Source organism: Semicossyphus pulcher, unplaced genomic scaffold (assembly GCF_022749685.1).
Source record: "Semicossyphus pulcher isolate SPU_LCO1_2020_fin unplaced genomic scaffold, fSemPul1.0.p SCAF_17, whole genome shotgun sequence".
NCBI classification, from domain to species: Eukaryota; Metazoa; Chordata; class Actinopteri; order Labriformes; family Labridae; genus Semicossyphus; species Semicossyphus pulcher.
This window is the reverse complement of record NW_027211681.1, coordinates 15,364,683-15,391,674: the sequence shown is the minus strand read 5'-3', so window position 1 is coordinate 15,391,674 and position 26,992 is coordinate 15,364,683. Positions and strand designations below refer to the sequence as shown.

The 26,992-nt window shown below is 42.3% G+C and overlaps 1 protein-coding gene across 1 annotated transcript in view; it reads right to left on the bottom strand.

The window, feature by feature from the left end:
• The window catches only part of tet2 (tet methylcytosine dioxygenase 2), a 28,591-nt gene extending 5,418 nt beyond the window's left edge, over nucleotides 1–23,173 (bottom strand). The window contains exons 1-7 of the mRNA XM_069665252.1: nucleotides 22,798–23,173; nucleotides 1,919–4,963; nucleotides 1,746–1,836; nucleotides 1,543–1,636; nucleotides 1,230–1,438; nucleotides 802–952; nucleotides 615–704 (exon numbers count right to left, since the gene is read on the bottom strand). Coding sequence (XP_069521353.1) covers nucleotides 615–704; nucleotides 802–952; nucleotides 1,230–1,438; nucleotides 1,543–1,636; nucleotides 1,746–1,836; nucleotides 1,919–4,919 — 3,636 coding nt within the window. The 5' untranslated portion in view covers nucleotides 4,920–4,963; nucleotides 22,798–23,173. The remainder of the gene's footprint in view (nucleotides 1–614; nucleotides 705–801; nucleotides 953–1,229; nucleotides 1,439–1,542; nucleotides 1,637–1,745; nucleotides 1,837–1,918; nucleotides 4,964–22,797) is intronic.
• Between the last annotated feature and the right edge of the window lie 3,819 nt (nucleotides 23,174–26,992).

The following is a 26,992-nucleotide window of genomic DNA, read 5'->3' as shown; positions in this document are numbered from 1 at the left end:
GTTGGTGCTGGTTAACACTGGCTACATATGCAGACCGTTTATGGAGCGGATGTACTGGGAAGTCCTTTTAGTGGCTATTCTTTGCTCTTGAAGCAAATGAGTAGCGTAAAGATATGTTACAGGTAGTTTTCACTTTAAAAGTTACTGTCACAGGGCTGGGACAGGCCCCAATGTAAGATATACTACAACCCACACAGGAATTGCTGTATCCAGATCAGTCTGTACATACCATAAATATAATGGAGAAGTTTGTTGCTTCAGTTTAAAGGGTGTCATTCTCGGCATCTTTCATTTCGCAAATTAAGCATAATTTTGAACATTGTTAGAAATGGTTGGTTACGTGTAAATAACCAAATTGCAACACTAGTTCATTTGTAAAGGTTATTGTAAAGGTGTTTGTTTTCCCATATATCAACCCCCTTTTTCTCTCTCCAGCCAATGTCAAAGTAGTGAGCAGAGGGATAGGCGATGGATAGAAGAGGATAGACTTTTAAAGTGCCAAACTTAAAATGTGCTTTAAAACCATTTTCGGTTTGGATTTTATCTGAAAGTACAGAAACATGAAAGTTACATTATATATTTTAATAATAATAAATAATATAGATGTAACTCACCTGGTTTCCATATGCTTCAGGTGCCATAGTTTTGTACAAGGGAGCCAGTAAGGTTGCCAGATTTTGAAAGTTGTGCTCCATGTGTTCTTCCTGAAAGACACAATTTTGTTTCACGCTATAATAGAAAATTATGCTCAGGTTACCATGGTGCGCGGGAAGATTAATATTTTTAATCTACATGAAATACCTCTTTCACATCATCTGCTAGCAACTTGAATTTTCTTGGGATTTTGCTTCGGGCAAATTTGCAGCCGTTGTAGTACATGCTCCAGGAGCAGCCAAAGGAGAACGATGCTCCACACGCATCAGCCTCTAACCCTTGGCATGCACAGGTCCTCCTGAAGCGTGAGGGGAAAAAAACATAATCTGTCATTTTTTTTCTTAAAGTTTTGATTGTGGACAGAAATAAAAACTGGTATTCTTCAATGTGATGCAAAGAAGAAAAAAGTGATGATAGGAGAAAAAAGGCCCTTACAAAAAACAAAAGCAATAACTGCATTTTCCCTTCATTAAAGCAATGTTGAATTCTAATCAGCTATTATTACTTCTCTATTTGATCAAAAATTGATTGTGGCCCACTTGGCCAGGGTTGAGTCCTGCAATGCTATTACTTACTCCTCATTGAGAGCACAGCGTCTCTGCGTGAGGGCTCCATGCTTTCTTAGAGTTTCACTGAGTTCGAGGTAGAGGCGGTCAGCCAGGCTGGGAAGGATGCCCTCCCAGACAAGGATTACCACAATGATGCAGGCTGTTTCACATGTATGACCAGTACGTTCTCGCACCAACACCAGTAGCTTTTCTTCTACACTACCTCGTCGAATCACCTGAAACATAACGTATAGGTATTTGTCCATGAGTCAAATCAGTCAAATAATAGAGCAGCCTGTTTACTTAATTCTCAAATAAAATATGTAAAAATTATTCTTACCCATTTGGCTATGGGGCATCCCTGTGTACTTTTGCCTTCCTTGCCAGTGTATATTACTTTTTCAATCCTGATGGCGCGACCTGTAAACCCAGACCTTCAAAGCAGAATAGAAGTATTGAAGTAAACATAAATAAAACTGTTCACAGTGGCTATGTAACACATTTAATTTTAACATGCATTTCTCAAGTCCAATCTAGGTTTACCTTTTCTCCATTGCTTCCCGTATACTGGCAATATTAGGTGCTGAGCCCAAGTGAGTGTAGTATGGGCCTTCGTCCTTCTCACTGATTTGTTCTAAATATCATAAAAGAGCATATGTTAACAATTACAGACCAACTGATCAATCATGTTTCAGGAACAACATTATGAAACTCACCAACACAGTGGCAGGATGCAATCTCATATTGTGTCTTCATGGGGGTATCTAAAAGATTTTTTATAGGGGTGTCCAATAGCTTCATAGGAGAATCCATAAAGCTTTGAAGAAGGTGTTCCTTCTTAGGGGTGGAATCAGGTGGTTTTTTTAGAGCTACATTGGCTGAGGAAGCTGCAGATGATTCAACTCCACCCAAGTCAGTGTTGGTTGACAGGATTGTGACAGGCCCAGAAGATTCCACTTTGACTTTATTTGCTGAATTGATGACAAGAGATTTCTTCTCAAACACAGGTGAAAGCTGGTACTGACTAAGGCTTTGTTCCATAGATGCCAAGATGCTTCCCTGCCCTTTGCTTTGCTCACACAAGGATTGTTGATTCTCTTTCTTGACTTGAATTCCACAAGTGCTTGCATCTTGCATCTGCCGATCCTGCTGCTGTGAACCAGGCACTTCAAATCTGGGTCCGTTTTCCATTTTTATAGCTCTCAGACCATGTTTTGAGTCACTAAAGCTCTGATGGGGATGTGGAGGGCCTTGACGCTCCTGCCTTTGTAACAAGCGCATACGCAGCGCTGCATGTTTCTGAAAGTCTCCATGGGGACTGAGGGGTTCCAGAGGTAGTTGAGGTCCCCTTTGGAACTGAGAGCATGATACCTTCTGCTGCTGTTCAGCTTTAGGATACATCTGTGTTGATACTTGTTGGTTTAAAATGCCTTGTGATAAGTGAGATTGTGACTGTGTAGAGGTCTGGGAGATGTCCACATGGTTAGGTTGGTGGCAGTGGTTGTTTGGCTGCTGTGGTTGGAACTGCTTGAGGTTACTTGTGCCTGAGTTTGGTGGATAATGCCTTTGATGTTGTAGTTTTTGCATCTCTGTTGGGTTATTGTAACTGAACGTTGCATGGTCATTGTTCTGAATGTGTTGGTTATTGGATTGAGTAGAATTGTTTCTAAGAGGCTGGTTCTGTTGGAGCTGCTGATGGCCTGGCTGGGGTTGACTGTGAGGTCTGTAATTGGGAGACTTGAGTTGCTGCCCTTCAAATTGTGGTGGGTGGGACAGTGGACGTTGAAGATGAGAGTGCTGTTGTTGCTGTTGTTGCTGCTGTTGCTGGGTTGCTAAAAACCCAGGTGACAGTATTTCCTGCAGGTCAGGATCTTCACTTAAGTGCTCTGACTGCATCTGGGTGTGGAAGCGACTGTCTGCCTGCTGAATTTGGGGGAAGTTTTGCTGCTCATGCATTTTATGAGGTACAGGCTGCTGCATTTGCGGTGCTTTAGAATTTGATTGCTGCCACTCAGGGGCAGTGTTGTGCTGGGCTGGAGCACAGTGGGTTTGGGCTGGGAGACAGTCCTGCTGCTGCTGCTGCTGCTGCTGCTGCTGCTGCTGCTGCTGCTGCTGCTGCTGCTGCTGGTAGCCACTAGACCCCTGGCTGCTATCTGTGTAAACTCCCTGTGTCTGGAATTTTTGCACTGAATTTGGCTCCAACATCTGGCAGTGAACCTGGGGGTTGGCTGTCTGTTGCTCTGACTGAGCTTTCGCAGGAAAGCCTAACCACATGTCCTGCTCTTGTGCCTGAGATGATGGGCCACTTGCTGGTTGCTGCTGGGAATTTGAAGAGTTCAGCTCTACCCAGCCTCTCTGGTGGGAAGTCGAACATTGTAAGTTGGCTCTCTGCTGAGACATGTTTTCCATCCCGTTTTCTAACCCAGCATGTCGTGGCTGGAGACCGGGCCCCATGGATCCCATACTGTCAGCTCCAGCATTTTGGATTGAGGTCTGGGTTTTCATCCCATATTGATGGACCCTGTCCGTGCCATGGTGCTGCTGCTGACCAGCCCCTGGCTCCTCAATTTGCCCCATCTTCTGCATCCCAGAGTTGGGAAAGGACCTATATCCACCTGCCTCTGCTGCCTGTGGAGGAGCATTCCGCTCTAGAAAACAGTCCTGATTAAACTCCTGCTTGGACTTGGCATATATACCCGGGGAAGTTGTTTGATCTTGATAGCACTGTGGACCATTTCGATGTTGTTGTGTACCATTGGCGGTATTTCTAGGTGGGATCATGCCAGGCAGATGACCATGAGGCAGCTCCTTACCAGAGTAAGATGATGGTCGCTGCTGATGATGTTGCTGTTGTTGCTGCTGGTGGTCTGCTTCAAAATTGTTGGAGTACCCATTCACCAAATAGTCAACAGAGTTGTAATTGTTGCTTCCTTCAACATTGCCTGATGACACAGGCCGCTGTTGCTGTGAGTCAAGCATCTGAGCTGAATTGGGCAACCCTGAGGTTAAAGAGGGGGTTTTAGCACCATCACTGGGCAGCTTATTTGCTGTTGAACCATTGACAGCCTCTAGCTGTGGCCTAGATGTTTGTGGTGCAATTGACACTTGCTCAGGATAATACTGAGACAAGGTTTTCTCTAAAAGATCACCTGGAGTGCTTTCTATTGTTGAGGGGGGTGAAACAGCACCATTTGGAATCGAAACTTGTTTACTCCTTTGAAGGCTAAAGATATCTCCGTTAGGAAAGTTACAATTCCTCTTGTCTAATTTAATCTCTCTCTGTGGAGTATTGCATTCAAATTCTGTTGCTTTTGTCATCTCAGGAAAGCTATCCAACAAGCTAGAGCTCAAGTCATCATTTCCTTTGATTTCAGAATTTACTTTAAGTTTCTTGGGTTGGTGGACCATTAAGGACTGCTCATTGAGTGCATGCTTCAACTCTCCATTCATCAATTCTCCATTAATCATGTAGGATCCTTGATCAAGCAGCCCATGAACTGAAGCAGGGCTGTTGCAGGTCTCCCTGTGCCTCTTCATTGAGATGGTACCTACATTGGGCTTAAAATGGTTCCAGTTCGTATCCCCAGTGATCTGCAGAGAATCTCCCTCTGTAGTCTTGCCTCCATTCTGGAGTTTGTGAGAGAAGTTGTGAGATGAGCCAAATTGTGCTATCATCAGACTTTCTTCCGTCTCATGTCTGGCCTGTTCTGTTTCCATCTGGCCTGCTCAGAGTCCATCCACAGGGCTGCCCTCTGTCCTTCCTGCAAGGCAAAGAGTTTAAATCAATATTTAGTTTCATCAATATTCATGCGTAGTTAGGTTAATAGGTCAATAGATACTTTGTATTACAAACTACATCCAAATGAACTGAAGATGTATTGTCAGATCAACAATGTGTAAACACATGTAGTATACTGCGAAAGCAATGTGTCCTCTATTGTTGCAGGTAATCAAGTAGTGTATAAGATTACAGACCTCCAGACACAATTAGATCAAGTTATTTTTTTCTGCCAAACAAACTGGGAAAGCTTTTGATTTTAATCCATTATAGCCTCTTTTTTTTTATCTGTGTGAGCTTTTACCTTGTGGTCCTTTATTATACTTTGTAATAGTGAGTAAAACCATTGATGTCATGCAACTACAATGCTGCAAGACAAGATAAAGGCAAAAATAATCTTAACATTTTAGTACTTTTTTTTTTTTAGGTTAGAACAGGTCTCAGTTAGGGAGAGGTCAGCAGAGCAATGTGTTTACGCTGAGGGACTGAGTGTGTTTTCAGCTGGTAATATGATCCTGTTATAGAATTAGATTCATCCCCAATGAGCTTATACCTCAGTCACCCCATAAAACAGATAGCAAGTGAGCAATAAGCAGGGGATATAAAAAACTGTAATAAAAAACACAAGTTTCTTGTGTCCTTTATCAGAATTAGTTTTATTGGCCAAGTATGTGAGCACATACAACTCCGGTTTTGCTTTACTCTCAATGTACAGACAAATTTACATACTACACTTAAAACAGGACAAGACAAAGGTAGCACAAACACTTACTAAAACTAAAAACCACTATATACAGGCCTATGGATAAACAACAGAAATGAGACAAATGAGACGGCAAAGGTGCTAAGTTTAATATTTTATGGATCAGGTTGCTATATATACAATAATTAGATGGATTGTACTAGTTTGTAGTACTTAAAGTATTTTTAATGGAAACTTTATTTTTTCTATTTTTCTTTATTGGTTGTAATGCCAAAAGCTGAATATATTAAAGGAAACATAAGCCTTGTTCATTTAGGGCAGTAGGATGCAAGGTTAATGTCCCAGATGGTAAGTGGGAGGAGGAGTGGGCTGCTTGTCAGCTGTTCAGTCTTGGTATTCCCCACCCTTCGTGCATTGTAATGTCAAATATGCAAATACAATGATGATTGAGACCTTTTGAGTTGTGAGCTTTGTGTCACGTAAGTCCTAACCCTAATGAGTACAGAATATAAAGGGACTCTCTTATTTGTCCTGATTTTCATCTAATTTAAGTTAATATAAGTAGTTGGTGGAGCTGATTCAAAAGATGTATTAACCTCAAAATAACTTGTATAAGTTATAAAAAGAAAATATAAGTGATTATTATTTTAAACTACTGAAAAAGAGCTGAAATAGAGTTACAGTTTAAAGAAAATTGCTAAACTGACAGGAGCTAGTGTTTGGAGCTGTAGGTCTAGAAACAATCATTTAATAAAGTATTAAAAGTGATGTATGGAAAATGAGATCTCTACGGAGGGTTAGGCAGCAGACGGAGCTTATGGTTTCATTTTTGCGTTCCAGACTCCAGTGATTCCAGTAGAACATTGATTTCTGTCTGCCTCCCTAATTATTAATGCATGTCACATCCACAGCATCTGCAAAACAATTGCAGTGTGCAGGCACAAAGAGCCGCAGTCTAATCCATCATAATTATGAGCAACACTCCTGCAGATGATGAAGGAATGGGCAGCTGAGGAGCACCAAGAGGAGGCTGTATTCAGTTTTAAATGCTAAAGTAAAACATCCCTCTGTGTTAAAGCTGCTTGGCAGAAGAGCGGAACTGATTGAAAGGATTATTTAGATTCATGGTTGGCAGTTGATAAAGTAAGGTCAAATGCAATGCCATAGGGATACATTACAAAACCTGTCCAGACTGACTTCAGTTTGTCGTCAATCAATTTTAAATTAAAGAAAGCATAGTTGCATATTTGTCATTTCTGATTACTGCTAATTATATGGACCTGGTTCGGATTGTCTTTAGTGACTATAACAAAGAGAAACACACTAACAGATTTTCCATCTTTATTTAGTCTTTGGTAATCGATCCCAAACGCAGTTCAAGCTGCTATCTTGTTAAGCAATCTGTTGCTGAGCATATTTTTCTTTATTTGTTCAAAGTGAGAAAAGATACGTCTTCCGGACTTTAATTGGTCTTATGGAGGTTTTGTCTGCCTAAAAACGGCTTTGCAAAGTATTCGACTGTTTTTGATTAGAATATGAAAGCCAATAGTCTTATTCCAAATATTTGGTACTTTGTACTTTGCATATGTAATTAATTAGCCATTAACTTTTTTTTTTTTTTTTTTTTTTACGATTCATTATGCTGCAAAACCTCATGCAAGACATTTTCCTGATGCATCACAGCCAACAGGACCGTAATGAATTTCAGAATGCCAGCTATGTGAAACTTTTGACCACAAGTCTGCACTCATTTTTGTCAGTTTTTCAAACCTTTGTGATCTTGTGATATGTGATACTGGCAGGTGTTGGGGGTGTTAACTGCGTACGTGACATTGGTCAAAACGGAGGGCAGCTTGAAGTAGTTATTTGGTAACTGTTCGGCACAGCACAGTGGACAGTGTGAAGCAGTGGAGGAAAATCCATGTATCACGGCGGTTCAGGTTCTACTAAGTTTTTATGGATTTTCAAGACACAGGCCAGTTTATTTTGAAAGGAAGTGCATTCAAGTGTAACTGTTCTGATTTATGTTCTTAGAAACACAAGTCAGCTAAAAACTGTATGTACTTAAAAGCAGTAAATAATGTCCTTGGAGCTCTGAGTGAAGACTTTGGTCACAACTGCCTGCTGCTATGGTCAAGTTCAGGAAAATATGCTATACAAGCTTTGAAAGCATAATTGGATCCAGCTTTAGATTCCCACAAAAGCCAGCCTGTTAATGTAAACGACCTATATGCTCAGTGTAGGCAGTGACTGATGTTTGGGGGGGAAAGGGAAGGAAAAAATGGCTAAATATTTGAGGTACTCTGGCATGTTTCATTTGGCATAATCGCGCTCCGTCATTGGGGCTGATTATCACATCTGGAACCGGTTACAGCTGCTTTTGATTCTGGCAGAAGAGCCGTCGTCTTCAAACGACATGTTTTATCAAAAGCCTGATAAGCTTTTTTGAAAAATGTTTTTACATGTATGCTATCCACTGTAGCAAGAACAGCATCCTGTTCAAGAAAAACTTTTTATCATTTAGATAGTGTCAGTTAGGAGTTACTAAAAACACATGCGACATCTTCGTCCTGAGTGCTACAGGTCCAGTCAATGAACAGCCTGAAACAGCTCTTAGGGTAACAACAAGAGGAGTCTTTATGCACACATTTGCCAGATTTAAGGCAGTCTTTGATTATTCTTAAAATGTCCAAACTGGTCACATTGCACCATAAATGAGGCAAAAAAGTCACTTTCTTGCAGTCGTGGCCCAACAGACCGTCTAGAACAAGACAATCTACACATGACACTGTCAGGCTAAATTGTGCCCAAGCGAGCGAGCCGCTAGACATAATCATCTCCTCCTCTGCCAATCACCCCTCTAGGACATTAGCAGCCCTCCAGACCCCCAAAGTTAGAGTGCTAAATCTCCCACTAACGAGCCAAGCTGTTACACGGGTGTCTGGAAGCTCCCACCGTTGTCACAACAGAGCAGCCAGCTGCCCGTTAGCAGGTGGAAGAGGGAAGCAGCACACCGCAAACAAAGACAGCTCTCAGGTCAATGGGTAGGGAGAAGAGGCTCGAAGGTGTCTTTTACTGTGTGCCGAGAAAAGAGCGGGGAATCTTGCGTCCCAAAAACCAACTACCTTTACTTAAGCTTGAAGAAAATATATTTTCTTACTTGTTCAACAGGATTAGAAATGGTTTCACAAGACTTTTCCAACCCTGTTTTTAGTGTACAAATAAAGACAAAACAGTATTACTTGAATAGAGCTAGTTGAGATTAATGTATAAAAGGATTAAAAAGATTTATTTAGGTCATAACTGACTTAACAATGTCCCCAAATGTACCCTTTTGTAATGGCTTTAACACCCAATTTCTTTTCCTATTTTTGTGGTCTACTTTATTATAGCCTAAGAACTACCTCCACTAAATGTATATACAACTCTTTGGGTGATAAGTTGTATACAAACAGTGCTGAAACCTGAAAATGACGAGTCCCATGAGCTGCTCGGGCAAGAAGTTTCAGAACCAATCTTCCTTTTCGCTGCTGTCAGACACAGACGGATGTTAAGTGCCGCAGCGGGATTCCACCGGCAGCATTGTAATCAGAAGCGACACTGAGCCTCTTTATGATTATGTCAAAGTTATTAGAATTGAAATGTGTTATTTTGACAAATGAGTACAAGAAAAGCATGTGGGAGTAGTGAAACCCGGACAGCTCTATTTGATGAAAGGCAAATGGTGTTTGCATCAAACATAATATTTGGATGTTTTCATCTTTTGCATGTCTTTTGTAATTCTTCTTTCGGAATAGCTGCGGTTTTTGATTAGCTTGTTTGCAAGAACGCAGAGGACAAAATGCATGAGGTGATTGTGATCAGTTATAGTCTGAATTGTTTGTATGGAGTAGTGTTATAAAGTAATTTATTAATCTTACATATTGTCTAAGGAATATGCTTGAAACAGCTTACTCCTGGATTTTAAATTCTGGTTTCAATGTTTACTAAAACTACTACAGCTTCAGTGTCTCACTCAGGGAGTACCAGTTTAGCTCAGTGCGGTTTGAGGAAAAAGAAGTAAGCCAATTCTCCCTCCTTTTTGGAACCCTTTCAAACAGAAACCATCTGATCCCTGAAACACACAACAATGAGATAAGCGGTTGAATACCACTTCCCGGCCCCATGTGACTACTCCTTTGTTTTGTCTGGCCCTTAGAGCAGTCTGTAAATCAGTAACGAAGTCAAGAGGTGAACGCTGGTGCTAAGCTGCTTTCAGTGCGGCTCCGTTCCTCCGGGACACTCCAGGGTTTACAAAGGACCGAACGGAGCCAAGCAGCTTGTCACAGTTGGATACACCCACACTGACAACAAAAAAAAAAAATCTTTGCAAGCCCAGAACAAAGCCAGAGATCCCAGCTGAGTGTGTGTGCGCGCATGCACAAACATACAAACATACAAACACACACACACACGCCAATTACGCAACGTTGTAAGTCCAACTTTGTCTGTGCAAGCATTTAGACGATTAAGTATTTGCTGAATTCTCTTTATTATTTAGTTGGATCTATTTTTGCACCAGAAGTGGAGCACTAAAATAAACCAGAGGAACAGCACAGCAGCGGCTTTAGTGTGCAGTCCTGCTGGAAGTTATAATGCTTTGATCTATTTTGGTTTTCTGTCTAGTAGTTAATGTCCACCAGGGAAATGAGCCCTCTGTTTCAGTTTATATGACTCAACTCTCTTGGCTGGAACTGGATTACCAACAAATCTTCCCTCTAGAAGTCAGTTTCTTTGTCCCTATATGCTGTTGTTTTGTTTCCCTCCCTCTCCCACAGCCTAAACTCAGGCCCTCTCTGCCCTGTAATTACACTTCAGGTCCCTCTGTACTTCACTGTGCTATCATCTACTTCCCCTCTGTTCGGTCTATCATCTAGCCTGTGACGTTATGGCGCTGGCTGGTAAACGCTGGTGTAGAAATCTAGACGGTCATTGCTCTTAGTTGTTGCCTGTGTATAGCTATGTATTTGCAGGCATTTATAGATGGTCAGTTGCTTTAGTGCTTTGAAGCCTGGGGGCGAGGGTGTACTCTTGGACACAGTGTGATCAGTGTTGTAAAACAATGGACACAGTTTGCACAAGAGTGTACTAAAGGGTGGCAGTTAATGCACATGACGGTGGAGCCTTATTCTAAAAGTAACTTGTTTTTTGCTTTACCAAATGCAGAACTTGTTTCTGTGTGTCCGTCAAATTGCTAAAATATCCACTTCCTTTACTAGCCTGATACTTTTCTGAACAAAACCAGTGTAACAAACTTTCCTTAACAAATCCAGTGTAACACACTTTAATGGACCAGACTCTCACTGTGTTTTTGTTATTCCCACAGAGAGCCGGTGAAATATGAGAGCTGCTATAGTAGAAGGGGTCTATTTGGCGTGACTTGGCAGCCGTATGTGACATTCACCACTAACGACAGCTGCTGGGAGACTCAGGTCTCTGCACTTTCAGGTTGAGACCTCGGCAGCCAGGCTTTAAGAGAGAGAAGAGGACTGTAAATCAAACACACACTTTCATAGCCACGCCGCTGTTTTACAGAATAGTCCTTAGAATAAGCCATAATCTCAAGTGTACGTTTCCTTTTCTTTGCTGAAATGGGCTCATTTGCATTTTCCTGTTTGTAAGATAAGAACTCCAAGCAAGCAGCCAGTCCAGAGACTATAAATTTTCAGAGCACTTAGTAAAGCACCCTAACCCACATAGCATAAGAGCTGAGTCATAATGACATTTAATTTCAACTGTTTACTATCAAGTTGTCCAAAATCAAGACTCAATAACAACCGTTGCTTGCTTCTCTTTGCAACCTCGCTTTTCATTTCGCCACTGCATTTCTACCTCTTTTATTAAGATAAGAACTTTGTTTATCCTTCCTTCTTTAGTTACACTTGTAACCTCGTTCAAAACACACCAAATAAGTATATATAACTGTAAATTAATCACGCTTGTTTTGGGTTGTAAATCACCGAAGCAGTTCAGTTAAAATGTATGAGCCTCATTAGAGCCACTAAATCCAGTAAGGTCCCTTTATTTGTGTTTTCTGAAAGTTTTACAGACCTCCGAGTTGAAACTGAACCACACTCGAAGACAAATCATGATATGGAAAAAGTAAATGAGCCATAAAACTGGTCTTTGTTTATATCTTACATTTTGGTAATCAATATTCAATGTCACCACGCGGAAACACTGTGATGATTGTATATGCTAACAGGCTGGAGTTAGACAGTTGAGACTGCACGCAGCAGAGTGAGCGAAACCTCATCCTTAGCAACACCTACCAGTGCAATTAGGTCAGATGACTCGCATTCTACAGTGTTTTAAATCCCTCCAGTAAATATAGAGCCTCCGCTCTGCAAACCTCATGACCTCGGACAGCATTTTCACAACTCTGCATTCCAGCAAGCTATGTAAACACCAGGGGAGAAGGCTCGAAAACAGTTGAGAATCTCCTACAACATATCTTTATTAAGTCTAAGACTGAATTGCTTTTTTGTCATTCAAGTGTTGGCAATCAACCACACATGCAACACCTTCATCCTGGGTGTTACAAGTCCAGTTTTTGGCAAACCAATAAGCAGTCTAAAGCAGCTCTTAGGGCAACAACAAGAGGAGTCTTTATGCAAGCACTTGCCTGATTCAAGGCAGTGTTTGATTATTCTTTCAGATGTCTTTGTAGACATTTTGAGTTATGGCAGTTCTCATATGGTAAGCATATGAACTGAGGGAGTCGGCTCGACTGGTGAGAGTTTTGGGGAACGGTTAAAGAGGTGGACTAGAGAGTCTAAGGTCAGAACAAACCAAGTCTAAAGCCTAATGTGAAGGAACGTGTTGGCAGCATGTGTTTGGACTGTTGGTGAAATGCTCGTCAGGCACTGTGTGACAGATGTTCTGCGTCTGACTGAGTCTCTCACACTTGTGATTTATGTCACATGGCACGCTCATGCAGTGTGTACAATGCACCTCACATGGTTGCTTGTCCCCCCTCTCTCTCTTTCTTTCTATCAGTCTGAACATATGACACTCTCCTCGCTGAGGCTAAGAAACAAAAGCCCTTCTGTCCGCAGTCATTTTTATAATCCTCCAAATTGACATGCTAGTACGATCAGTGTAATATTTTCTTTCGGGTGCTTTGATCTTGTTGCTATTTTGTCATATGAGTAATGTTAGCAACATGTGGGATCTTCACTTTGATAGCAGTCCAGCCTGCACATGCAGCAGAGGGAATATATAAAGAAAATTAAACATGAAAGTAAACTCCTTGACAGAAAAGGATATAAAGTAGACCACACATCCTGTTCAAAGCTCTGTGCCTTATTGCCATTTCCTCATTTCATTTTCTTTTTCCTCGATGGAATCGTTCGACATTCTTGTTTGCTTGAAAGCGTACTGAGAGATTAATACCACTCTCGTGCCTGCGCTGTATTTTAAAGCTGCTCCTGGAAGTCGCTGCTCCCAGCCAAGAAATAGTTCAGCAAACAAACCCTTGTAAAACCACAACTTTTCAATTTTACACTGGTTCTTGTTCGGATTATACTAATGAGATATATTATGTTACGTCAGTTAGCTCCAGAGGAAATGGTAAGAGGTTTTTGTTCCTTTTGGACAGAGCCAGGCTAGTTGTTTCCACGTGTTTCCAGTCTCAAAGCTACGCTAAGCTAACCAGCTGCTGGCTGAAGTCTCATATTTACCAGGCAAAAGTTATTTTAATGTCCTTTGCGAACTCTGCAGCTAAGTGCTGATTAGGAGTTTTTCTCAGAAGGTCTCAGTATTGCTCGAACACTGCAAAGCAACCTAACACGTGAGGGTGTAGCACTGTTTTAGATCATTGTTTAGCACAAAGCGTTTTTTCGTGTAAAGCCTCGGCTCCATCTGTCTCATGTTTGGGGCACATACAGCTTCTGTTTCAGATTAAGATGTGGCGATCTATAGCTTTGGTCACTGAAGGAATGCAGATACATGTGAAGGTTATTAATGCAGAAGCTCGATGTTCTGAGTTCACGGTGTGACTCATGATGGTTCTATTAATAATAAAACAGGCTGCTGCATGAGGAGGGAATCTGACTTAGCGCTGCACAACCTCAGAGCTAGTCTTTGTGTCAGGTAGAGCAGCGCAGCTTCCTGTTGATGCTCACTGTGGCCCAATCACTAAACTGTGATGTAATGATGGCCGCATCACATGACGGCCTCGAGCAAAAGAAGTCTGTTTTTCTTCCTTTTACTCTACTTTCTGTTCCCCTCATGGTTGACCACAATCTGCAGGTAAAACCTGCTTTCTGAGATATGAATGCAAGTCAAAAATTCTTTCTTATTCCATTGAATATATAAAAATATCCTTACAATGTCGATAGGATTCAATGTATACGTCATGTTTACATTATCCAGCAGTCATTTTTCTTATTTCCACATATTTTGTTGGAGTACATTCCAAGATAAAGACATGCAAATGCAATTCAGTATCCTGAGTTTCTTCTTTGAATCTGCAGATCAGATAAATAGATTACAGCAGAAGCACAGGGGACAAACATTTCTGTTTGTAATTTCTTCCCCAGAGAGCCTCCTCCCCCCTTGCAGAAGCAGAAGGGGTCTGCACAATTTACATTGTTCTTTATGTGTAATGCAACACAGATGTGGCCGACTGATGTAGAGTCCCACTGCAGTCCTTGTGCTTGGAAAGCAGCTCAAGCACTGTCTCGGTTTCGTCTTTCACTATCACTACTTCGTATTTTAACCTCTATTAAAAGACTAGTATTAACAGTTTTGAAATTCTTGTTATGTATATTCTTTCCTGCAAAGCCTCAGTTCGACTATAATAAGCTATATGAGCCTATATTTGACCTTAAAGGCCTATTAATAGTTATAAATGAGCCTTTTTGCTAAGGGCCTGTTCCTTATCTGTAGAAACTCACTTTAGAAAACTGTTACGTTTGATCAGCCATTAGTAGATATTTCGGTAATTGCTGATGAATGGGTAGTTGACTGGAGCCCCTTCCTGTGAAGAAGATGCATTTTCTTAACAGCTTAGTAACTGTTAAGAGTTTCAAGACATGGGGAGAAATGCCTGTAATAAGTGGGTCTTATTTGGTTAGATCTCCCTAGGTAAGGTAAAAAGATAAACAAAAACAGAGGAAAGAAAAGAGGCTTCATAAAAACAAGCCATACCCAAGCACCCATGGCTTTAATTAAGGTAAATGTCAACACTAAACTTAGATTGTCTGCTGGTGTCGTACAGGGTTCAGTGGGCTTTGTCTTTGGGGAGATCAAGAAGCATTGGGTAAGAGACAAAATATAATGCCTTCCACACAAAGAGCAACAAGCTTCCCTTCAGAGGAATACAGGAGTCAGTGTTTGGTTGTTTCACACCACTGGTTACGTCGGGTGTAATTTCAGGGGCGAGGCTGCACAGGCTTGTGACAGTTTTTCTTGACACAGTCCATGTTGTGGATCCAAAGCACTTACAGACCCACAGACAAATCCTTCAGGTTTTCTGTTTTTAAGGTTGGTGAAACAGATGAGGGCGTTGATACTGAATAGTTTGTATGTCACTATAATTGAAGATATCCCGTTCTGTGGTGCTGTGAGATTTGTGTTGGTTGATTCTCTGACCAATACCTGATTAGCCAAGAAAGTTTCAGGATAAAATACCGGTAAAAAATGAAAAAATGAAGTACGAGGCAACAAATTTGAAGTTCTTGTAGACTTGTAGACTGTGGTATAGAAAAGTGAACAGCTCTTGTTGTTGGGGTTAAACTGCCTCTGTACTATCTGATACAACTTGTTTGGCAGGTATTCTCAGAAAACTGAAAAAACAAAACATGCTGGCATGTGCTACAGGCACTTTTTCTTCTTAAGGCTATCTGATCTGTATCTGAATTCTGCTTAAATCCACTTCATGAAGGAATACGTGATACTATATTTCTTGATATTTAATATAAAAACATAATTTATTGGCTTAAACTTAAACCACTGGCGACTGCTGATATCAGGCAACAGCAGAATAGATCATGTCTAAAAGCAGCCAGCCTCTTCTAAAAATATACAGCCCATTTCATTGAAGCAGTGCCTTAGCTGTGAGCCATTTCCACATGTTGGTGTAGACAGATTCTCAGAAGAGGTCAATCCTGATAGTAGTCAGCCGTTGAACATTAGCCCAGATCTGACTTCACAAACCTGTTAGTCTTGGATTTTTCCTGTTTAATCAGCACAACCAGAGTAGGAACCCTGCCTGGGTAGAAAGCAGCCTGTGCAAAGCTCACGCAGAGAGTCTAAACCCTTTTCTGTGCCTTGGAGCTGCATCACATGGACACTCTAATGAAGAGAGGTCTTCTGAGCGTACAGGCCCACTAACCTGCCCCCAGCCCCTCACCGTGCTGCACTTTACCTACCAAACTGCTCGTCTCATTCCCCCTCCAACCCTTTGTCTATGCAACAGTCAATATATCTGACTAACTTGATGAACTGTGCGCTCAGCAAAGTTAATTTCTTTCAGAGTGCATGGTAGCCATGGCGACCATCTTGTGAGCGCTCCAAAGCCCATCTGGTGTAAACATTAGCCGGCACGGCTGACTGCAGAAGAGGCGGCTTTGCAGTGGTGTGCACATGTGCTTTGCGCATTGATCCTCCCAGGAAATCAATAGTGCCACATATTCAGAAACCTACATTTGCACTTGTGCTAATCGACACCTTTGAGAATTGCATTTAAGAAATGTGACTTATGAAACCTGAGATCATACATTTGTAGTCCACAGTTGTTCTTTTGAGAGCCTGTACTAGACAGATAAAGTTGCTCCAGGTTGAAATAAGGGAAAAAACCAATGCTTTATGTTGACCTCTTTCTCCTCACTCACTTCCCCATCCACTACAATCTGGCATGAGATGGAAAACCCGTTCACAAAGCCAAGTTATGAACAAACGCTGATTCCCCTGTTTCTTCAATTCGCCCTGAAGCATGAAACTCTTGGCACATGATTTGCTCAGAGGCACATTTATTCAGCAAATATCTCCCCTCTGTTTGCATGATCCAAATCCAAACCAGCTTCCAATTAAACAGGAACCGGAGGTGAACAGTAAACAGAGCCAAGGGAAACGTTATTATAGAAGGTAAATGAAAACATGGCAGCAAAGGAATTCTGAATGGACCAGGGCAGATTTAGTTGTAGGTCTAGATAATGGTTTATCTAGAACAAAAAGGAAGTCATCAAAAATATAATGTAATCTCTACAATAACTTTGAACAGTAAACATTTGCTCTGTGCTCCTTTGTCATCTGGAAAGTAAAGGCAGAGATATTCCTTCCCCCGTTGGTTTCCAAGCAGCCCGACCTAAGCCACTGTTGCTAAGCTGCCTCTTTCCCTCCACTGAGTGGGAGGCACGTGACTCTCATTGAATGGAAATCACAAATCCTTCGTGAGGGATATTTTCAGTGATTCATAGCTTTAGTGTAAGGATTTATAAACCCTTCACTACATCTCTCACTCATCAGAACATCAGAAGGTAGTACAAAGATTTGAAGTTCTTTAACATGGTCTGTTTTGAACTAGTGTTCAATTAAAAACAGAATATGTTATTCATATATGGTCACAGTTTCTCAGGTATTTCAGTGTTTTACTGCACAGAAACTGTATTTGTATCTACCACATTTGTAGGACACTTCGGTCGGGAAGCTGGTATAGCAGGTCTCTGCACTGAAATTGCGCCCTAATGCACCGGCTATTCCTAGAGTCTTTTGCATTTTCCCCAAAACAGACGCATATACGGACGCAAACCTTGTCCGATTTTCTCAGAGCAGTCCGTCTCAGAAAGACACCAGCTGCCGCGCTCGTACATACCACTCAGGAAACATAATATTGAGCCTGAGCCACTCGAAGCACTCAGAAGTAGTTCATGATGTCATTCAAAGCCTTTGGTAGGGTTACGCTTCTAAATGACATTCAGGACCAGCTGTCTGTCTTTGTGCTCCGTGCGTAGACAACAGGAGGCCATGGGGCCTAACCTTTTCAATGACAGCTCCTAGCAGCCAAACGGTCCATATCTGACAGCCATTTTAGACGAGGGCTAGCAGAAGCAGTTGTTTAGATCACTGCACCCCATTGGGATTGTGCTATCATGGGACAGGGGCATCTACCTTTTCAGATATAGATCTGAATCAACCAGTTTTAACAGCAGATGCATTTTGACAAGCAATATAAAGACCTGAAAGCCTCTTCTTTCCAATGAACCTCTGAGGATAAGACCTGTGACAAAGCCTACTTATTGTCAAGCATTTTGATTGAACCGGAACTGACTGGCGCGACACAGAATGACAGGAGACTCTTACTAAGGGCAAGGTCCAAGCATGAGGTTAGGTCACTTTTAAGGATTTGTGATGCTTATTGACAGCCTGTGTGCTGGTTTGCTACTTCTTCACATTTTTATGCCTACGATTGAAAAGCAACATCTTGGCTGCAAAGAGAGAAAACTATGTTTTCTCCAATAATAATCTTTGGTAAGCTCCAGCTTTATGTCATTATCTTTTTATTAGGAAAGGTCCACTTATTCTGACCAAAGCAAGTTTTCTTAACAGCACAATCATTAGACTTTGCAGTGCAATATGTGTTGGGTTTTGTTGCATCAAATTTCCGAAGCTGGAACTGACAGGGAGTTAATAAAATCATCTGACTTGACTTAAGGGTTTAATCTCCTGCCCTGGCACTATGAAGGCCTTCACCTGGGCAGAAGCTATGCGCTATCAAAGCGGCATCAGCATGAGAAAATGCCTGCTCTCAGTCTCGCCACGTTCTCAAGCACACACACCGTGCCGCGCCTGTGGCTGCTCATTCCTTTTTTTTTTATTCTTAACTTCTAATAGCGGATCCGGCGAAAAACAACATTCAAGAAGATTGTCCAAGCGTAGGAGAGGCGGCCTGGGCGAGAGGCGGGAAGAGATGCTATTCGCTTTGGGGTGGTTACGTAACATCTCACTTGCCTCTCTCTCCGCGGAATGCCAGGATAGTGTTTGTAAACAGAGCGGCCATGTGCGTGTGCTCACGTGGAGGAAGCTTTTGAGTCGCTGCCCTCGCTGTCTCACCCCTGAGGTAAACCCTGACATCGATACATGCTCACAGGGCCAGCGACACTCCCTGCAGCCCCGTGCCACTCAAACAGAGCCTTATCACTGTCACTCCATAATTACGCCTCAGCCCAGCTAACAACGCACGGGTCGTGGTCAAAGAAGGCCACGAGTCTTAGTTGGTATTTACAGGTTATCTGATGTAGCAATCACTTGTTACATATTTGTATCTCAGACTCATAAAACATTATCACCATTACACAGTTCCAGCCGTGACCAATAAACCAGTCCCAGACCATAATTACATAAAAATCTCTCCAACAATCCGGGCCTTCATGGGACTGAAGGCCCGGATTGTTGACAGGGATTGGGGTGGATCTGAATTGGCAATTACTGATTACTGACACATTTTTGTGATTTGGCTTTGGTTAGTTGACATTATTTTAACATTTTCAGAAAGATAGGCCCCGAACTCTCTTGAACACTCAAAGTTTAGTACTAGGTCCATGCATGGATACACGACTGACAAGTCAAAAGACCTTTTAATACATTAAGCAGGCTTCAGAACTGATCAGGACATAAAGCATGGATAAACTTATGTACAACATACATATACAATGCAACAATAAGTGGCACATGGCAGACAGTTAAACCTTTTCTATTTAAACTCTAAAGGGATTTCTCTGGCTATGAAATCCAGCTTTATCTTTAAGCAAAATGAAAATTGTCCCTGCTGTTGATGGTAAATTCTGTGCAAGTGTTTAAAACAACAACAAAATGGCACCATGGTTCCTTATTGTGGTTTGCTGCTTCTCTCTTGCCCTCCAAAGAAAAACAACCTCCAATAGCAGACATGAGGGAAATCAATACTGCAGAAATCAATACAACTCTCAGTATCTCGCCATTTTGTCTCAGGAAAGCAGTGGAGCTATGACCGGCCAGCTAGCAGGTAGTGCAATCTAAAATGTCTAACCTGCCACTGGGCCGGTTTCTCTGTCACTGGTGCAACAGCCCCTGGCTGGAAATATGATGCGTGGGCTGGACAGAGCGGGGTCAGGGGTCGGGGCTTGGGTGAGGGCTTGGGTATTGTAAGTGGACAGCATTGTTGTGGGACGCTATGGCAACTGGACATTCTTCCCAAAGGTGATATTGTCTTTGCCCCTAGGAGTGACATAAAGGGGACTTACGGCCATGACGAAGGAGCAATCCAACCGCACGGCTTTATCTGTAGGTGTGGATGGATGAGAGGAGCTGTGCTGCATGTGATTGATCTATCTGGCCCTTCCCCCACTCAGCCCCCTACAGACCCATTTATGCTCCGGTCCCTTTGCAGCTGCTGGTGTAACAGCAGCCCTGCAGAGCCCCCCTGCTACATTGTTGTTTATTTCTTGTTTTATAATGTGGAATTATTGTGCAAGTCAGGATTAGCATTTGCAAATCCTGCATACAGTGCAACTAAACACAAATGTCCACATTGTGACAACCATTAAAAATGAGCTTTCATAAGAGAGCAATGAGCTGGGTTTGATGCAATCCACACAGACTGTACAGACTAATGTGCTTAGGGAATAATTGAAAAATTAATTTAAGAAGATAGACCACCGAGAACAAAAGGTACAGAACGGCTTTGTTTGCTAGTTTCAGCTGGAAAGAAATACTACGGCCTACAAATACAACTAGTATGACATTATCTTCTTTGTGTCATCGAATCATGTGAAGTAGCAGATAAGGTAACGGGGCAATGGGATCATCAAACGCATACACACACGCACAAAGGCTACATCACCTGATCTAATGCAGTCACAACATACCCTGTGATTACTATGGAGAACCCCCCTGCTAAAGCACTAGTGTTGACACTACACAGTCAATGACCATGCTTGCCATATCAAAACACAGCCATGCCATTGCGTCAGAGGGGTACACCACCATTGTTGGTTTAAAAGTTAGCTGACAGCTCAGTGGGACTCAAGCGGCTCCTGTTCATTAGATTTTTAGAGTTTGTACTAAAGTGAAAAGTCATCCAGAAACAATTTTGAGAGCAGAATTTGTATGATAGAGACTGTTTCCCTTTGTCAGTCATCATTCTGTCAAAGCTTAGCGATCATTTGACAAGCAACTGACTTTATTTTGCCCCTTCCCCCGCTCTATAGCCCCTTTTATCCACCCTCATATCCCTACAACAGACTTCACTTGTACATCAGAAAATGTAAAACGTCACCACTGCCGAATTCCTTCAACTCTCCTGCAGAGAGCCTACACTGTTAGGTTACGATGCCCAGTTAAAGGTTAGTCATTATTCTACACCTTGCAGGCATCCCTTTACTGTGCTTTTTTACCTGAGGCCATCCTGTTGTTACATTACGACTGTACTCAGTGGAATACACAAGCCCAATACACAAACCTGAGGCAGATCAGTGATATTCTAATGGACCATTCAGATGTTAATCATAGATTAGCACTTTCAGAAAAAAGCTAACAAACAATTAGCTGTTCACTAATTGAGATAAGGCCTAAAGTACTTTAGCAAATCTGAATTTACCAGTTGTTATGTGTTTGAGTGTATTTCTAAAGATTGTGCCTACATACACAACCCCCCCAAACACTCAGGGTACGCTTGCGCTTAAATTCGCTGCTATGGCAGCATAATGTAGTTTATTAACTGTTTCTACACTCTCTGTCACAGTGCTGTTATATTACTATAATTCCTTTACAGATGACCAGCGGTGGAAAATTAGTACAACACTGAGGTTCTTTACTTTTCATCATTCAACTTTCTGCCTCTACTCCAGGATATTTCATGTGGAGGTATTGTTCATTTTCAATGCATAACTATAACTCATAACTGAGTATTTTTACATTGAGGTATTAGTACTTTTACTACACAACTGCAGTTAACACACAGACACACACTGACCAACGCAGAGCCACATTCCTCTTAGTATTGTCAATAATCTATTTGTCAATAGTTCTGTTTCCAGAAGACCACAGCAGACAGATTGTGGTGACCTTTAACTGCTTATACAGCATTAAAATACACAATCCTGCTTTACTTTCTCAACAAACTTCAGTCAACCTCTTTAAGAAATCAGACGTCTGTTGCTTCTCTCCGGTAACAAACCCTTGTTTAGCCTCAAGTGTTAAAAAAAGAGGCTAAACCTGCTCCAGAATTACCACCCTTGTTACCCCAGCTAATGGTGCGGTAGGATAGAGTTTCATTTCCTTCAGAGCTTTCTGACCTTGTGTGCCTTCACTACACTCTGTGCTCTTACAGATCTCCTCTCTCCTGCTTCTCCTTGGGGTTTGCCTTTGTGTCTGCTTGTCATTCAGTGGTGAAAGCAATGAAAGCTGATTAACAGAGATACACAAAGCCAGAAGCTATTCCAGCTCTACTGCTGTGCAGACACTATGCACGTCCAGGTTGGACTTTTACTCTCCTACACACAGTCTCCCTGCTAAACAGCACAACAAACACATACACAGCCATGGATGTTAAAATGAAAAGCTTATGAGGGAACACTACATGTATCTTACCATATTTGACTACAAAAATCATCATTCTGTAATAGCTGCTAATTACACATAAATGTTAAAAAATGTGTTCCCTCTCTTAGAGCAAATGCACTCGTACAAAAACACTCGTATCACAAACCTTCACTAACATGTGCCGAATAAAAAAACGAGGTGGAAACGTGCAGGAGGGAAGAAGAGCTTTAAAGAGGCATTTAAAGAATAACTCCTGAACAAGCAGTCCAAGTACTCCATTTTTTAAGCTGCATTCAAAAGCAGCAAGAATGTTAAGTGAACACTGGACACAGAAGGTGTCTTTGAGTCTCAGCTGGCAAAAAAAGAAAGAAAATCGTCAGCCATGTTGGAGTAGCTTTATCTAATATCCCCTCCTTATTATGTTGGCTCTTGGTTTTACGGTGGGGGACATTTGCCATTCCTCGCCTGAGACATAAAACACCCAAAAAATACAGCCGTGGTTAAAGAGGAAAAGGGTTAGCAGAGTATAAACACACTAAGCAAACTCTCACCTCCTGTTTACGTCCCTCCACTTTGTAGAAATTCCAATAAACCGTCTGGATCTCCTCTTTAACAAATCCTAAAGGGCAGCCATCTTGCCTCCTTCTGTTCTTCTATGAAACCGACTATCCTCCACATCAATATTCATGGAAACCAGTCTGACGTCAGCTCTCATCATCAGGAGAAGCCCGGGTGTCGCTGTTCAGCGGCCTGAGAGCCACACTCATATGTGGCTCTGGTTGTAAGGCTACACAGGCGCAGAGTAGACAAGATGTTGCTTCGGGTCAGAGGGAAGCGCCTCGCTTTGCTGGCAAACTGAAATAATCACAAAATCACTTTCCTGCTGGGTCCTTCCCACACAAAGAGACAGGTTTTCTTTCCCTCCTCTGCTCCCTCCTCTTTTTTTTTTTCTTCCTCCCTCAGCCGCACACAATAGTGAACACTATGATGGCTGCCCTGAAGCACTGGAGTGGATTTAGTGAGCAGGACAGGACTCCACCCCCAGTGCACTTTATGTTGAATATTGCACCGCTCTCAACTGTCTGACTGAGGCTGAGTGCAAGATGCCTCCTCCCCCCTCCTTTTTCTCAGACAGGAAGCCAAATGACTCAGGGTTTTTCCCTCCCTCCCTTCGTCAGTCTCGACTTCCTCCTTTCATTTTCTGTCTTCCTCTGTCATTGGTTACAGAAGTTCCCCTCTGGTGTAATTGCACTCATTTTTGAGAGTATTACAGCAGCAATCTGAAGTGGCCAGTTTGGAGTCAAACCAGTTTAGCAGTGTGCTCGTTTTCCAGCCGTCGTGTCTTATTTTGGCACCCCTCGTCTGGCTGGCTGGCCCATTTTTAGAGTGGAGTGTAAGACAACTCTCCAGCCTGCATACAGGCAGCATAACTTTGCTTCATGTGGCTGCCAAGACCCACCTCCTGTTGACACTGGCCACGTGGGCCTGAGAGAGATAGAGGGAGCAGTGTGAGAGAGGAAAAAAAAAATGCTGAGGGGGGGTTAAAAGACAAATTCAGCCCTGGAAGGTTATTGAAATCACACAAAAAAAGATGTGATATAATAGGACTCGTCGATGTGCTTTATTGTGGGTGTTTGTGCTGCAGATGTGTGAGTCTGTGGTTCAGTTTGCAAAGTGTGCAACAACATATTTTCACATCTTTGATCAGTTCCATACATAACAGCAATAAAACTTAAGCAACATAATTATTTAGAACACATGGTCACAGTTTTAGCCACCATGCTAAACAGTCAATAGCTCCTCCGCTAACCTAACCATTTAATTCCTCTATTCCTTGACGAACAGGTGGGTCTTGTCTGAAAATAATCTGCCTTTAGCTGCAGTTGAGGCTTAAACGTCGACCCCACCTCTTTCCCCACAGCCCCTGCCCTGCTGCAGTGACATTTGTTGACTCAATAGTTTCAGGCTGAGAGCAGAAAAGGAGATTTGTTTTTACACAGAATGGGGGAGGGGAGAAGTGGCAGCGGGGAGGAAGGAGGAGCCTCTCTGGCTGCAACACAGATCCTGTAAAGACAGAATAGAGCCTTTTACATCAAGTCAGGCTTCTTTATTCGCATAACAGAGCTGTTACTCATGTGGAAGAAGTGTTAATATCTTTAAATATACTATACAGTTGCACTTTAGTAAAACTGTGTCATTCTTGCTGCTTGTTGGGACATTTCAGTGGTCAGCCTTAAGCTGTAGACCTATACAGCATGTCCTAAAAGATCAAGAACACTTCCTCTTTATACCACATGCACTGTTCAAGTTAAGTCATGTAAAAGTCCTCATTCATGTCGTCTTTAAGTCTAAAACAAAACAAAAACATCAGCATTTTAATGATTCTTAATCTTTGTGCTTTTATTTTGAAAAATGAGCTGCAACTAGAGAGAAAGAGAAGTTCTTCTTCTGCTGCTGTGTCAGGCAAACATGTATCACTTTGGCATTAGCTCAAGCAAGAAACTACCGTTAGCTAAGTGTTAAAGCAACTGAGCTGATATCAGTGGTGTCTCTATTTGTAAGTGATGAGGTGTTGACTGAATATTTCTGGACTTTCCAGGGTTGTGTTTGTCTCCAGTTGGTAATCCATGTTTGCATAGACTAATGTGAACTGCAGCTCACCCAGCCAATGCTTAAGGAACTTGTAAACCGCAAAATTAAAATCCCCAGAGATGTGAAGATCTTAGAAGTCAGTGAGTGAAAAGCCCTCTTTTCGCCCCTACTCATCAACGGCCATCAAAGCGCCCCTGAGCAAGGCAGTAAACCTGAAGCAATGAAGCGTCCCCGTGCTCCATGCTGCGGGGCTTTCAGGGGCTGTTTGGTCTGGTCAGCTTCCTGGCTCTGCTGCTTCAGGACGCGGCTGTAAACAAGAAATGGCACTCAGTAAAAACGGTCAGTTTAAAAAACATGAAATGTACACACTGAAGTTTTTGTTCCTCTTGCCCATGTTAGATTCCTCAGTGTGGAGTTTGTTGAAGAATACCGGTAGCTTTATGGAGGCCGCGTGTCCGTGTATGTTTCTCTTACTTTTTTGCAGTGCGTGCTTTGCAGCCACGCCACTCCAAAAGTGCAGTAAGTGCTTTTATCAGTGCCTGCTTGCATGCTACTTAAAATGGCTGCATTAACTTTAGCACGTGTATTTCAAGCAACCAGGCAGGAGACCCCCTTGCTGGGCTGCTTCCCCCTCTCAAGCTACTGTACCTCGTAAATCAGAGATTATCTCGTCATTCCTCTCACCTTGTCACATTTCAAAGGCCTGGCGGCATGTGCCGTCACCTCATCTGTAAACACAGAGCTGTGGCCTCACGCTGACCCAGGGTCACCAAAACGTAGGCCCACTTGTCACTTGACTGATTTCACACCTGAAGATGACGATGAGCATTAGTGAGGGATTTAACTGTTCCCGGTGCTCTTACTGATTTATGATAAATAAATCAAAGACAGGACCCTGCTGGCCCCCCCCGGGTCAAAGATCCGGGCCTCTGGTCTGAGATGTGTGTGTCACTATAAGTCATGTGGAGGTTTATAAATCTGATCACTGAGCAGACGGTTGTTGCTTAAACTGTGCTTGAAAGCATGGGTTGAAGTTATCAGGCTGGGTGGTGCAACCACAGAGTGAAATGACTCATCTCTTTCTTTCTTTTACTGGTAATGTAAAAAAGTGTAACTGACAAAAGACGGAAAGAAGACGGTGAATGATAAATCCAACTTAAGGCTTATAAAGAACTCCTTTAGGAAGTACAAACACAAGGCTGCACACTGCTGTAGAACATATTAGAGACCTGAACTGCTGAATTGTTTTCATTGCAACTTTTAAAGCTTTTGATTCATTGAGCTCAAAACTATAAAGTGTAACAATGAATGTTTTTTCCTTTGAGGAAATTGGGCATTGTTATATCTGTATTCACAGAACATCCGCGTTTCCCGGCAAAATATGAATGTAGACACAAATCATGGTTTCCTTGTAGAGCTGCATGACACGCATGTGATTGTCCTGGTTTCCATGTCCACACTAACATATTCAATTAACATCCATTCACAGCGTAACAGTTCGTCTGACCGCAAAAAACAAATATTTTATTTTATTGTGCAAATGGAGAAAACTCTTCTTACTTAAACGTACCTTTTTAAAGAGACCTAATTTGTAATAATTTAAGACTTTACCAACAATACAGTAGAAGAGAACTCACGCTGGTGCCTGAAAATATTTAGTTTTTATATTTGCTGAGAATCATTTGCTCCTTAATAAGCTGGAGCCTCAAATCAGTTCAGGCTGATTTGTGATGAAAGCTCTGATTTACAGCTGTCTCTCTTTACATTGTTCTCAGAGTGGGAGAAAAGAGGTGACATGTGAGGCACCACAGAGCTGCGAGTGCTGCCGGTGAAGCTGAGAAAACCAGCACTTCCCACAAACGCGCGCGCTACTTGGCACACACCTCACCTGGGGCAATCTAAACACAAACTCTTTATGTAGGGTAATAACTAGGTAGCCTCAGCTTGGGCCAATACACAAGCGTCTGACAACAAGATCACCCCCCCCCCCCTAACAAGATGTCACCCACGGCTGCCCCTCCTCCTGCAGTTATCTTAAAAGACAAGGGAGAGTCGTTAGTGTGGCTCTCACATGGCCTAATTGTTTAAGCCTCGGCGGGGGGTCTGGGGCAGGGTGGTTGGGGATGGGGGTTAAGGAGAGAGAGGGAGAGTGAC